Genomic DNA, 14,814 nt, shown 5'->3' on the forward strand with positions numbered 1-14,814 from the left:
ACAGGAGGCTGTGTGTCCAGGTACAGTGCTAGGGCACTCCCCCGCCATATGTGTGTGTGCGTGTGGGAGGGGGTCTCCTTACCTGGTGGGTGTTCCTATATGGGGGTTCCCCCATTTGTGAGGTCACCTCTCTTGGGGGTTCCTGTCTGGGGTTCCCCCCAGGTGTAAGGGTCTGCTCTTCTAGGGGGTGTTCCCATATAGGTCCTCTCTCTTGGATGGGGTGTCCCTAGATGGGGTGAGGGGTCTCCTGTTCTGGAGGGGTTCCTATATGGGGGCCCCTGTATGTGTGCGGTGGTCTCCTGTCCTGGGGGGGTTTCCTAGACGGGGATCTCCTCTCCCGGAGGGGGGTTTCCTCTGTGGGGGCTCCCCTGTGCGCGGGGCTCCTCTGCGGGAGGGTTTCCCGTAAGGGGAGAGTCCCCCTGTGTGCGGGGGAGGGGTGGGGGGGCTGCTCTCCCCTGCGCCGGCCGGGGCGGGGACAATGACACGGGGCCCAGTCCCGGCAGGAGAGCGCCGAGCAGACGGATCTCATTGGCTCGATGCGCTCGGCGCGCGCACACCCCCCCCCCCATTCCCATCCCCCGCCATTTTCGGCGCCGAGGGGAGAGCGGCGGCAGGCGGAGGAAGACGAGAGCAGCCGCCGCCCCCGCCCCCTCTGCCGGGGCGCGAGCAGGTACTGCCCCCTCCCCCCCCCACCGGGGCGTGGGCGGGGCCAGGCTGCTTCCCGGGAGGTGGCGTGGGCCGCAGCCGCGCGCTGGGGGCCCTGAGCGGTGAGACGCGGCTGGGGAAGGGGTGCGGCCCCGCCTGGGGTGGGGGGGGTCCGCTGGGCAGTTGCCCCCCCCGCCCCCTCGGAGCGCCGGGCGGGACGAGCCCCTGCGCAATGAGACGTGGCCGGCTCCGGGTCCCCAAGAGGGCGGGCGCGTCTCCCTGGGCGGGGCCCTTGGGCCTCCCCGCGTCGGGTCCCCGCAGCAGCAGCGTCCCCAGGTGACACCTCCCACCAAATTACTGAGCTTACTGCTGGGGGGGCTGAGCTGGGCTGGCCCTGGCGGGGGGGGGTCTCTCGGTCCAGGCGTTGCACCGCCTCTGTAAAGGCTTCATCTACTCGTGAGCCACAAGTACCGCCCCCCACGTCCGAGAACTAAAAGAAATTGGAGGCAATAAGTGTTTTTGGTTTCCTTGGGTCCTTTCTGGATTTGACTCCACTTTGCATATGAGTTTCAGTGTTTCCCCTGTAAAGTCGGGCCGTTTCGTCTGCGCTGTAACCATCTTTCACATAGCAACCAGGGAGGGAAAAGAACACTTTGAAGAATGAGGAACCTGTGACTTAAAACATACACAGACAGGAGGGGAGTGAGGGGCAGGTATATTAATTGAAACTGCTTTTGAGGTTTTTTTCTATATTGGACTACAGCTATGTCTACACTAGAGACCTTACAGTTGTACCTATGCAGCTTGAGCACAGTAAGATCTCTCCTGTGTAGCTGCTCTATGCCAATGGGGGAGAGAGAGCTCCCCCCTTGACATACTTAATCCGCCCCCAGCGAGCAGCAGTAGCTGTGTCCGTGGGGGTGGCTCACCTGCTGACAAAGCGCTGTGTACGCTAGCATTTATGCTCATGTAATTTATGTTGTTCAAGGGGGTGGTATATTCGCACACCTGAGCGTCATAAGTGGTAGTGTAGACATAGCCTAACTGTCAAGTTGATAGTGTCCTTTTAATGGTGTTGTAGTCATGTTGGTCCCAGGATTTTAGAGAGACAAGGTGGGTGAGGTATGTCTTGTGTTGGACAGAATTCTGTTGGTGAGAAAGAGAAGCTTTTGAGCCACACGGAGCTCTTGAACCTGGACGTGAAGAAGAGCTCTGAGTGGCTTAAAAGCTTTTCTTTCTCACCAACAGAATCATAGGGTCAGAAGGGACCAAAAGAGTAAACAGAAGATGGTCCAATAAGAGAGATTACCTCACCCACCTTGTGTCGCTACTGTCTCTCTAAGGTAGACACTTTCAAAAATGGTATGCTGCCCCTCCCTCTGATCCACCAAGACACAGAGAAGATGATAAATGTCTTCTGGCCCCCCTGCCTGCATAGATATAGGAAAAGAAACATCATTTCTATATTGATTTTTATTTTCAATAGGTGCTCCAGACATGTGGTTCTCTCTAACTACAGTTGCTAATGTTAATTATGCGCTGGAGCTTAGTTTAAGGTCTCTTATTTTTAGAAGGTTTAGCTCAGCTTTGCTTCTGGCAAAAACTTTCCTGAGGATATTTTATTTTAGCAAACCATTTGTGCAAGAGGAAGCATTTCAGTCATTTTAAATAAAATTAATTTATTTGAGCATAAGCTTTTGTGAGCTACAGCTCAGTTCATCGGATGCATACTGTGGAAAATACAGAAGATGTTTTTATACACACAAACCATGAAAAAATGGGTGTTTATCACTACAAAAGGTTTTCTCTCCCCCAGCCCACTCTCCTGCTGGTAATAGCTTACCTAAAGTGATCACTCTCCTTACAATGTGTATGATAATCAAGGTGAGCTGTAGCTCACGAAAGCTTATGCTCAGATAAATTGGTTAGTCTCTAAGGTGCCACAAGTACTCCTTTTCTTTTTGCGAATACAGACTAACACGGCTGTTACTCTGAAACCTGTTAAATAAAATTAAGAGTAAAAAAATGAAATGTTAAACATGTAGTTTGGGAAAGCTTTTACTCCGGAGAGAATTCTGTGCCAAAAAAATAAAAATTCTGCGGACAGTATTTTAAAATTCTGCGTATTTTATTTTACAATAAATGTGGAGGCTCCAGCATGGCAATAGGGAACACAGGCCTCCACAGAGGTAGGAGACCACCCTCCACTCCCAGGACACGGACTTAATGGTGTGGCTGCACCAGACCCTGACACAGCCCAAGGGTTGGTCCTGCCCCTCTGGGCCGGGTGCACCAAGATAGTGAAAGAGAGGAACACAGTCTCACATGCGTGTCTAGCCCTGATCCAGGTGTGGGGCAAGCAGGCTCAGCCTGGCAGGATCTAAGTGTGGAGGCGATGGGGGAAAATACAGGTGTGGGATGGGAGGGTTCTGTGTGGGACAATCTGGGTGTGAGGGGTGGGGGTAGATCTATGGGGGGGATCTGGATGCTCAGGGGCTTGTTGCAGGTTCCAGGTGCAGCAGGAATGGGACTCTGTGAGGGGGTCCAGGTGAAGGTGGTTTGGGCTCAGTAAGGAGGGTCAGGGTGTGAGGGTCTGGGTGCAGCTGGTTGAGGCTCAGTGGGGTGGGGGTATCTGGGTGCAGGAGGCTTAGTGGTCTGGGTGCTGGCATGGGGGTCAGGATTCAGGGGGAGGGGGTGAGACTTGATGGGGTGGGAGTCCGGATGCACAGGGAGTGGGCAGGGGGGAGCAGCTCCCTGTACAGTGACCCTTCCCTCCGCAGCTGAGGAGCAATGGGGGCAGAAAGTAGGGGTGGGGAACAGAGCTTTCTTCAGCAGGGAGAGGTTTCTCCTGGCCCCGACCAATCCTTGCAGGGGAAGAGGAAGTCCCATCCTTCCCAGTGCAGTTGGGACTAGCAGCTGAGCCTAGCACAGGGTAAAAGCCAGCAGCCGTGGCATCCCCATCTGGGGGCCTCCTCTCGCCCTCCCCCTCCCCCTGCAGTGATTTACTTCTCCATCACCTGTGCTAGGCGTCCAAAACAACACTCCTGTGCTGCTGAGGAGGGGTGCATGATTGTTCTTGGGGCTTTCCTTTGCTTCCCTGTCAGAAGTCATTTTTCTGTAGAGAAGCAAAGAATTCTGCCGGGGACATAAATTCTGCATGCACGCAGTGGTGCAGATTTCCCCCAGAAGTAAGCACCTCTTAAGTTTATAAGTGGCATTTGTAAAGTTGCAGTTCTGTTGCTCATTAGTACATAAGGTGGATCAGTTACTTTGAGTATTTTGAGTAAATGATGAAGAATGACACCTCTGATATTTTGCTTAGAAAAACAGTTGCTGTGCATGTTTTTAGAGAAATATATTTCAGAAGAGTCCCGTTGTCTATAATAATAGTATTTGGTAGAGAATTTGTTTCAAATATTTACTGCATTTACTGTTTCTCATTTTAGTGTTAGGCACTGTAGAATATTCCTTTATGATAACATGTTCTCAAGCAAATAATTTAACACAGAAAAGGGAATTTTACACAATCTTCTTTTAAATACTGTATGTGAGTGGAACAAACGCTTTTTCACTGTAACTCTGGTATCCTTCGTGAAAGTTTGTTCTTTTAAAGTAGTATTTTAATCTTTAAATCCAAAACTCAGTAACAGAATACATATTGCCTTAAATTATTAGAAAATAAAATATTTTAAAAACAGCTCCTCTTCTATTTCCTTTTTGTGACCTAATTTCAGGGTTCTGTTTCTCTGCTAGTGCAATTGCTGTTAATATCTAAAGCAGTAAAGGATGTAGTTTCTGTATTGTTAGAAACATCATAGCTAGCATGAGATTTGCAGAAAATAGTCTTTCTTATGGTCCCCTGCACCTCTGAAATTCTTTAAGGCAAAATCATGCTTGTTCTGGTACTCTTTAACATCGTGCAGAATAGCAGCAGTAAGTGTGATTAGTCATAACTCTGTTTGGATTGGGCCAGACAGGAAGCTTTCTGTACAAAAGTAGACATTTATGCAGTCCACTACTGTTCGCTGAGAGACTTAAGGAAAAGAGACAAATTGAAAATTGGACTCCTTGAACTAGTCTAGTATCCTGGCTCTGTCTGGACATATCACATCCTCTGTGGTCCAGTTTGGGCAGGGAAATGAAACTAGGTGGGATTAGTTTGGCAGCTGCTGCTCTTGCTGGGAAAGAGCAATGTACACGTATGGAATCTATAGAAATGTAGGACTGGAAGAGATCTCAATAGGTCATCTAGTCCAGTTCATACACTGAGGTAGGACTAATTATTATCTAAACCATCCCTAACAGGTGTTTGTCTAACCTGTTTGTAAAGACCTCAAGTGACAGAGGTTCCACAACCTCTAGGTCAGCAGTTGTCAAACATCATTGCACTGCGACTCCCTTCTGACAACAAAAATTACTGTACAACCCCAGGAGGCGAGACCGATGCCTCAGCCCGCATGAGCACTGCCACCCTGGGTGGAGGGGGCTAAAGCTCAAGCCTCACCACCCTATGCAGGGGCTGGGGGGATAAAGCCGAAGCTCAGGTCTTCAGCCCAAGCAGGGGGCCTGTAACCTGAGCCCCACCGCCCAGGGCTGAAGCCCTTGGCTTGGCTTCAGCCCCAGGTGGTAGGGCTCGGGCTTTGGCCCCGGGCCCCAGCAAGTCTCACACCAGCCCTGGTGACCCCATTAAAACAGGGTTGTGACCCGCTTTGGGGTCCCAACCCACAGTTTGAGAACCCCTGCTCTTTGTAATTTGTTCCAATGCTTAACTACCCTTACAGTTAAGAAGTTTTTCCTAATGTCTAACCTAAATCTCCTTTTTTTCAATTTAAGCCCATTACTTCTTTTCCTGTCCTTCATGGATAAGAATAATAGTTACCCTCCTGTTTATAATAACCTTGTACATACTTGAAGACTGTTACCTCCCACCTCAGTATTCTTGTTTCCAGACTAAAACCCAATTTTTCAATATTTTCTTGTAGGTCACGTTTTCTTGACTTTGAATCATTCTTATTGCTCCCCTCTGGACTTCCTCCAATTCATCCACATCTTTCCTGAAGAGTGTTGCCCAGAACTGGACCCAATACTCCAGTTATCAATGCTGAGTAGAGTGGAAGAATTACTGCTTATGTCTTTCTTACAGAATTCCTGCTAATGCATCCCAGAATGTTGTTTGTTTGTTTGTTTTAGCTTAATGGTATTACATTGGTGACTCATTCAGTTTGTGATCCACTTTAATCCCCAAGATCCTTTTCTGCAGTGCTCCTTCCTAGGCAATCATTTCCCATTTTGTAAATGAGTATTCCTTCTTAAGTGTAGTATTTTGCATTTGTCCTTATTGAATTTCATCCTATATATTTCAGACCATTTCTCCAGTTTGTCAAGATCATTTTGAATTCTAATCCTGTCCCCTGAAGTGCTTGCATCCCCTCACCACTTGGTATCATCTGCAGATTTTATACGTGTACTCTCTGCTATAATCCAAATCATTTGTGAAGATATTGCATAGAACCAGACAGAGGACTGATCCCTGCAGGACCCCACTCAATATGCCCTTCCAGCTTGACTGAACCATTAATAACTACTCTGAATAGTTTTCCAAGCATTTGTGTACCCACCTGATAATAGATTCATCTAGGCTATATTTCCCTAGTTTGTTTATAAGGTCATATGAGACAGTATCATAAGCCATACTAAAGTTGAGATATCTCACATTGTTACCCGCACAATCTAGGGCACCCACTCCTACCCTTCCGTGGGCTCAGGGCATAACCGTCTTCAGGTTGGCCGGACCTTTTCTCAGCTAAAAGAGCCTTTACACAGTAAATTCTTAACTTGAATTTATTAGCACTTGATCAACAGAACACACACACCAAGCATACAATGGTCACCGCTCCTGATAAAGCAGGCGATCTCTTCCTGCTGGTCAGTCGGAATCGGATAGTCTGTGGCTCCAACTTGCACAGAATGGTTGTGCAGGGTATTGAGTTTTGGCAGCTTTGATCTTGGGCTGTGTCCTGGAATTAGGTTCCAAAGAATTTCTTCTTGGAGCCCAGTTTATATAGTCAAACTTTGGTTGAGGTATAGATAAACAGGACCTATCATTTAAACTAAAGTATTACGAAATAATGTTCTTCACTAGTCTTAATACACTACCTTTTACATACTAGAGTCAATTTAAATTTTGCTAAATCAGTTATGCAACAAACAAAGGACAGAACCAATTAAAGGTCAAACAAAAGGGAAGTATAGATTTCCCAACTGAAACTGCTGATAAGAGGTTCTGCCAGACAGTGTTATCTTGCAAAGTTTTCCTTTAAACATCGTAATGTCTTTCTGTTTATCTGGTCACTGTTTCTGCTATACTTCCCTAGGGCTAGAACTCTTTCTTAACAACCTGATATTACATTGTTTTGGTGTCATTTAGAGGGAACATGACTCCTTACTTTTAGCTAATGGCCGCTGCTCCTTACTGCAGAAAGGCCTTAGACTACAACATCTACCACTTTCCCCTTATCCACAAGGCTTGTTATACTGTACTGGTGTCATGGGGGAGGGAGTGGGAAGCAAGAGAGATTGACAAAAAGAGGCTAACAAAGACAGTGGCAGTGAATATTAGTTTATAAATGCCTTCACATTAAATTGCTGCCTGGGCATGAAGTTTAGACTGAGTACTACTATATAGCACACTATTCCTCTTCTGGTGAAGGTAGTACCTCTCATAACTCTTTAATTATTGGTCTGTGTAGTTAAATGAGCAGCATTGACTGACTCCTGGGGGGAGTCTCATTCAGTTTCCTTTAGCAGGATAAATGATTGCCATAAAGGAGCACTGGGAAGATGAGTTTTGGTAGATACTCTGGTGAGAAAAAATACCGTTGGGCTGGAATAACCAAAACACCAGTTTAGATCAATAAAAATGTAATTACTGACCCTGGGCTGAACTAGCTGTTGACCTGCACTTAAAAAGTACAGCAATTGACTAGGAGCAGCAATTGACCAGTGGAGTTAGCTTGAGACCAAAAAATGCAAAATTAGCCTCAAACATCAGTTATCACATATTTCACTGAAGTGAAGAAATGGATGATTTGCCTGCCCACGCCCATATTCTGCTAAATTCCTTCTCTTTGGCTGTACTCATCCAGTTATGCCTCATCCTACAATTGGAGATGAATGCATGTGACTGATAGTGGTTATAAAACTTTGGGACCACCATATTCTTGTCATGTGACCATATTTGAGACCTTGATTGTTCCTGGACAGTCACTAAGGTTTTTTTTCCTAGTCTGCACACCCTTTTTCCTGAACATTAACAGGTAATCTCAAGCAAAAGTGAGAGTTGGAAGCAAAGGGTAGAGGGGAAGATTCTTTCCAGTTTCACAGTTAGGCTCTGCATATAGAAATGGATGTATTGAGTGTGGTGCACCTTGCCATGCAAATAAAGTAGGCTGGCCATAATCATAGTACCTCTGCACCAGTACTTTCAGTGTGATCACAGTAATGGGATCATCCCATGACAGCATATTCTGTTTTCATGCCTGTGAACATTGGTATAAGAGGGCTGGGTTTGGCCCTGTGCTGACTGCTTAACCATAGCACTGTGACACTGATGTGACAGATTTGTGCAGCATTGCTTTCTGTAGGCAGTAGAACAGGGGTGGGCAAACTACAGCCCATGGGCCGGATCCGGCCCGTCAGGGCTTTGGATCCGGCCCATGGGGCTTGCCACCCCGTGGAGTCGAAGGCCCCGCGCCGCCACTAGAAGCGGCTGGCACCATGTCCCTGCAGCCCCTGTGGGAGGCAGGGGCAGAGGGCTCCACGCGCTGCACTTGCCTGCAAGCACCACCCCCCGCAGCTCCCATTGGCCGGGAACGGGGAACTGTGGCCAAGGGGAGCTTCAGGGGAGGAACCCGCAAGCGAGGGCAGCACAGGGAACCCTCTGCCCTGTCCTCCCCCGGCGCTGCAGGGCCACTTCCAGGAGCAGCGGAGCGCAGGGTCAGGGCAGGCAGGGAGCCTGTCTTAGCCCCGCTGCATGCCGCTGCCACCCCGGAGCCACTCCAGGTAAGCGGCTCCAGGCTGGAGCCCACACCCCGAACCCCTCCTGCACCGAACCCCCTGCCACACCCCACCCCCTCCCGCACCCCACCCCAACCTCCTGCCCTGAGACCCCTTGTACACCCTGAACCCCAACCCCTTGCCCTGAGCCCCTTCCTGCACACTGCACCCCACTCCCACACCCTGCTTCCTGTCCCAGCCCTACATTCATGGTCGTGCATGCAATTTCCCCACCCACATGTGGCCCTTGGGCTGAAAAGTTTGTCCACCCCTGCAGTAGAAGGATTGATCCCCACTTTAAGCAAACTATTTTTGAAGGATTTTAAAGGGTATTTAACTTTTTATATGTTTCAGAAAAGTAAAATATACTAATAAAAAGTCAGGCTTAATATTTGTCCAGATCAGATTTTCCATCTCTGTGTATGTCTGAACTATGAAGGCTATACTAACAAAGCCCCATAGTGGAGACACAACCTACAGTGACAAAAGGGTTTTTTTGTCAGTGCTGAAACACCACCTCCCCAAACGACAGTAGCTAGGTCAAGGGAAGCATTCTTCCGTCAACATAATCCCCAGTGTAGGCACAGCTGTGTCAGCATAGCTACATTGGTCAGGGGTGTGCCAACAGCATTTGTAAGTGTAGACCAAGCCTCTGTATAAAGTACTCATGCACTAATTCTTAGCACTAGTGCCATAATGTTATCATTGATTCTACCTCTTGCATTAGATCTGTTATGCAGGCAGTAGTATCATAGGGGAGACACATGTACTGCACTATTGTGATTTTTAGGAATTCCCATTAAGTTTTGAAATTGAGTTGTAAAATGTTTCCATGTGCAATTTTTTGTCTGAAGCAATTTCATTAAGTTTCATATTTGTATACTGTTTTAATTTTGGGTTTCAGAGTAGCAGCCATGTTAGTCTGTATTCGCAAAAAGAAAAGGAGTACTTGTGGCACCTTAGAGGCTAACACATTTATTTGAGCATAAGCTTTCGTGAGCTACAGCTCACTTCGTTGGATGCATTCAGTGGAAATTGAATGCATCCGATGAAGTGAGCTGTAGCTCACGAAAACTTATGCTCAAATAAATGTGTTAGCCTCTAAGGTGCCATAAGTACTCCTTTTCTTTTTGTTTTAATTTTGGAATTCCATACTCAAGTGGCCTCTCTCACTTTTTTGATTTCTTTCAGCTTCCAAACAAAGGACACAAAAAGAGAGAGGAAGAAAAAGGAGAAGATTCCATTGACACTGAATGCAGCAAACTAGGAAACATGGATCTGAAATTCAACTCCTCAAGGAAATATATTTCGATCAGCGTACCTTCCAAATCGCAAGCCATGTCACCTCATATCAAATCAGTAGATGACATAATCGTTCTTGGCATGAATCTCAGCAAATTTAACAAACCCACTCAGTTTTTTATTTGTGTTTCTGGAGTTTTTATGTTTTATCTAATCTATGGATATTTACAGGTAAATTCTGTATTTATGTTTTATGCTAGTACCTCTGTTTCTTTTGTTGAACAATATTCAGCAATGTGTAGCTTGATTGGTCTAAAAATCTGTCCTAATCTATACCTTTTAAAAAAACTACATTAAAAGAACATTAAGATCAAAGTCTAACACTGAAGTTAGGGAAAAAATAGTACATGACCATATAATTAAAAACTATAATCATAATGCATCTACAGAAGAGGACCTAATTAAGGATGCTTGTGCTACCTTAATTATTTTCTTTACTTATCTTTTGAGTGCATGACTTTGCATCTTTAATTTTCTTAACAGTTGTATGTGATTTTTCTAAGTTTTTACAAAAACAAACTGAAAAAACAAAAGTTACATTGTATGGGACCATAATGACCACATGTGTCATCATCAGGGTTGAAATCTTTAGGTCTACAGTATGGACTTCTGCCACTTCAGCTAACTATTAGTAGGCTGTTATCCTTTCTGCACATTCACTAGAGGGGGATGAGATGCATGGTGTGCTAGTGGGCTTCACAGCTGTTTTCTAAACGGCAGAGGAATTTTAGGACTCCTGTATCCTGGGTTTTGTTCCCGCTTCTGTAGGTGAATGTTCTCTAGTGGTTACATACCTTTCTGCTCCTGTCTTCCATCTGCCAACCTGACTCCTGGGAGGAGGGGTTTTGTTTGTTTTTTAAATCTCCTTCCTCTGAAGCATCAGGAATGGCTACAGCTGGAGATAGGACATTGGGCAAGCTGAGACTGGGCTCTGAGGTGACACCAACCATTCTCTCTCAAGTGCTTGCCTGGCTGGTTCTTGTTCATATGCTCAGGGTCTAACTGGTTGCCATATGTGGGGTTGGGAAGGAATTTTTCCCCAGGTCAGATTGGCAGTGACTTTAGGGGTCTCTTGCTGTCCCTTGCAGTGTGGGGGTTTGGGTTACTTGCCAGGATTATCTCCTATAGCTTACTTAATTTCCCTGCCATTATGGGGTTCTCAAGCACTTGTGCTCCTTTGCCCTCCTGTTTTCTGTCTGTGGCACATAGTAGTCTAGCCTTTTATAGGCTATAATAGTTTGGTCTCATTTCAGTTGTTGGATTTAGTGTGCGGGTGCTGGGGATGGTGTAGATGGCCTGTGATATACTCTAGGTCAGACTGATGATCTAGTGGTTCCTCCTGGCTTTAAACTCTGACTGCATATTTTTAATTCCTGCTCCAAAGTGTGAAGGTGCTAGAGCTTCTCACCAAAATAACAGTAGAATTTTTTATTTTTTTTAAAACATTGGCAAAACATTTTTCCCAACCTTATTCTCATAGATAATGGGAGAACGTCTGCTGAAACTTAAATGGTCTGAAGAAACACCTGACATGGAAAGTTGCAGCCCAAATAGTTAAATTTGGCGAAGTTATTAGTAATTGAAAACAGGGCCTTATAATGGAAGGTATCAGTCTTGCTGCCAGCTCTGGCTAAAATGGATACATCTGCATAATTCTTTAGACAGTGTGTATGTTTTTCCATAACAAATGACTCCCTTGTTTTAAATGCCTGTAGATTCCTAAGAAATTAGAATTACCAGTAAATTTGTCTTTTAAATAAGTTAATGTTAACAATTTGTACTTAATCTTTTATGGGTCATTTGAGAGTGCTGTCTAGAAACAGTCAAATGAAGTAAAATGAGTAAAATTAATTGAAAACCAAGTTAAAAGCAGACACAAAGCCCTCTCTAATTTGAGATGAATGTTTATGGGCCAAATGCCAATCACTGATGAATCACTTTAATTCAGAGGAATTACACCAGCAATAAATGTGGCCTTCTTTTTTCAGTCTTTAAATGCTGCCTCTCTAATACTTCTAAGTTATGTATACTGCGTGTACTCTCTACTTATTGCTTTGCAACTTAAAAGCATGAGAATTGCATTTTCACATTGAGAAAATAGGTCTGCTAATTAAGTTTTGATTTAACAGTTGGTATGTGTGTGTTTTTTGTTTTTATAGGAACTGATATTTTCAGTGGAGGGCTTTAAGCCCTTTGGTTGGTACCTTACTTTAGTGCAATTTGGGTTTTATTCCATTTTTGGACTAATAGAACTGCAGCTTATTCAGGATAAAAGGAGACGGTAAGTGATATATCCTTTTACACATTTAACCTAGCATGAGGCAATCAGTTTGATAAATCTGACTTCCATAATTTGTGTATGAATATTGCTGTTATTTCACAGATAATTGAGTAGATTTGTATGGATAGTGATAAGATAAAATGTAGTATGATTTGATGAGTGGATTTGCAATTGAAGATATACATCACTGTTTGTTTTCAACCATATACTTGTGTCCTTTGTTCCTGTTTATTATGCCTGACTTCTGTTGTAATAGTGAAATGGAACGCTAGCACCAGTGGTTGACTTAAAAAAATTATATATATACACACACAAGTTGAAAAGTTTTAGGTATTCTTGATGCTTTGTTAGGTACCTTTTAAATTGACACTCCCATGTTAATGACTATCAGGATATGATGCTACATATTTAAGTGTCCACGTTAATATACTATATTATTGTGCTACATACATTTATTTCAGAGGTTGCAGAACAAGTACACTAGTATTATATTGTATGCACTGTACTATGTAAGCAGAAGGCTAGTGTTTCAGGTTTAGGCCTTGATGCTGCAAGAAAGTATGGACATGCACATGCTTAATTTAAAGAACTGTAAGTATTCCTATTGAAGTCAGTGGGAGAACACACAGTGCTTAAAGCTAAGCAGATGCGTAAGTTTCTATGGGATCAGGATCTTGGGAATTTTGAAGTTGGTTGGAGATGCAGCTGTTTAGGCTAGTCCCTTTCACTTAGCTTACCTTTTTTTTTATTGTACTTTTCAGATTCATTTCATTTTTTTCAGAAGTGCATTACACACACTTACAATAATTTATTAAATATAATTTATGGAAGTATTGATAGTGACTCCATAGTTAGTTATGTTCAGATTTGCACTTAAAGCAGGACTGAAATCTGTTTCACACTTTTCTGGCTGAACTGAGTATCCAAATTTGGCACAATAACTCTTTATTAGGACAATTGTATTTTCTTTATAGTTGTTTAGGAAAATATTTACTAACTTTTTTTTTAAAGAGAATATTTAAAAATAAATCCTCTTCCAAATTTTGCTCTTTTTTCCCCCTTCAGAATTCTTTGGGTTCTGTAGTATACAACCAGAGTCTCCATATATTTCTCACTTACACACACACTCTCTCTCACATCTCAGAACAGTCCGCTTTTTGACTTTTAAAATTAAACAGGAGTTATTTTCCTCCCCAATTTTTCCCACCAATAGTGATCCTCAGCTGAGATCCAATATATTAAATTTGTGTTCATGGTATACTTTTCAGTTAAACATGCATTATATTTTACATGCTGACATTCTAAATTATAGAAAATCTATTTCTAAAATGAAGTCAGATTTATCAGGTTACACAGAACTGTTAATTTGTTAAGCTTATTTTTAAAGAGACAATATCTTTGACAAAAAAGTAACCACCTGTAAAAACTGGTGAAATATTCTTATAACTATGGTACAGAATGTATTGTGAATAAGGCAAGGGTTCCAGCAAGACCACTCTTTATTCACTGCTCCCCGTAGCTGCATACAAAAAATTCAGTAAAGTTAGCTGCATGTGTTTGTGCAGCATGGCCTTTGGTGCTCACTTCAAACTTAGTGCTATAATGGTTTAAAATGTACATGTGCAAAGTGTAATTGTCAGCAGGTGATAACGCGCCACATCAAAAGCAGTATTCACCACGATACTCAAAGGCACTTCTCAGTTAGGGTATTTCAAGGCCAAATCTCAACTTTGTCTTCATCCATTTCTCCAGAGTTATAAAAAGGCACCAGAATTACTTTGTAAACAGAGGATATGTATTTTTCCCCCATTTTCTGCACATACAGAAATGGGAAAGTGTTTAGTTTAAACTTCACAAAGAAATTCATAGTCAAACAGATTTCAAAAAGTTACAAACAACTAAAAATGGAGGTGGCTGCAAGAAGAACTGTTATACAGTCATGAGAGAAAGGTGGTTAAGAACAAACAGATTCAGGAGATATGGTATTGTTCCCAGCTTCCGGTGTGTTCTTTTATAAGTCACTTAACTCCTTTGTGACTATTTCCTTTCTGTGAAATAGGGATAATTCTTGATGGGTAATGTTGAGTTAAGTCCTGTAACAGTTGTGATATGCTTTGTAATCCTTAAATAGAAGGCACTATAAAAGACTAAAGCATTATTCATTAGACCCAGTTGAAAATGGAAAATTTCACTGAAATTAACAATTACTATAAAAACTGTTGGAGATGAAATTTTAGTGAAAGTTTGACCCATTTTTTCAACCAGTTCTATTATTAGTGTACACTTTCTTCTAGCTTCTCCCAGTATGAAAGTCTCACCTATTAAAAATACAATATGCTTATAATACCAAGATTCATACATTTATATTTTGCAGAATCCCAGGGAAAACCTACATGATAATAGCCTTTCTAACTGTAGGGACTATGGGTTTATCAAATACCTCCCTAGGATATCTGAATTATCCTACTCAAGTCATCTTTAAGTGCTGTAAACTGATTCCCGTTATGATAGGAGGAGTCTTTATACAAGGT

General features: G+C 43.6%; 1 protein-coding gene across 5 annotated transcripts in view; it reads left to right on the forward strand.

Annotated features, from left to right (window-relative positions):
- Window positions 1–570: 570 nt before the first annotated feature.
- SLC35B3 (solute carrier family 35 member B3) overlaps window positions 571–14,814 on the forward strand; it is a 33,524-nt gene continuing 19,280 nt past the window's right edge. For 2 of the 5 annotated variants that reach the window (XR_014710384.1, XM_084620310.1), the window contains exons 1-4: window positions 571–670; window positions 9,892–10,173; window positions 12,162–12,283; window positions 14,658–14,812. Coding sequence is in view for 4 of the 5 variants with exons in the window: in XM_084620310.1 (XP_084476436.1) it covers window positions 9,973–10,173; window positions 12,162–12,283; window positions 14,658–14,812 (478 nt within the window). In the remaining variant the exon portion in view is untranslated. The other 3 variants (XM_084620311.1, XM_084620312.1, XM_084620313.1) reach the window with 3 other exon arrangements.

This window comes from Lepidochelys olivacea (assembly GCF_965140295.1).
Source record: "Lepidochelys olivacea isolate rLepOli2 genome assembly, chromosome: 2".
NCBI classification, from domain to species: domain Eukaryota; kingdom Metazoa; phylum Chordata; order Testudines; family Cheloniidae; genus Lepidochelys; species Lepidochelys olivacea.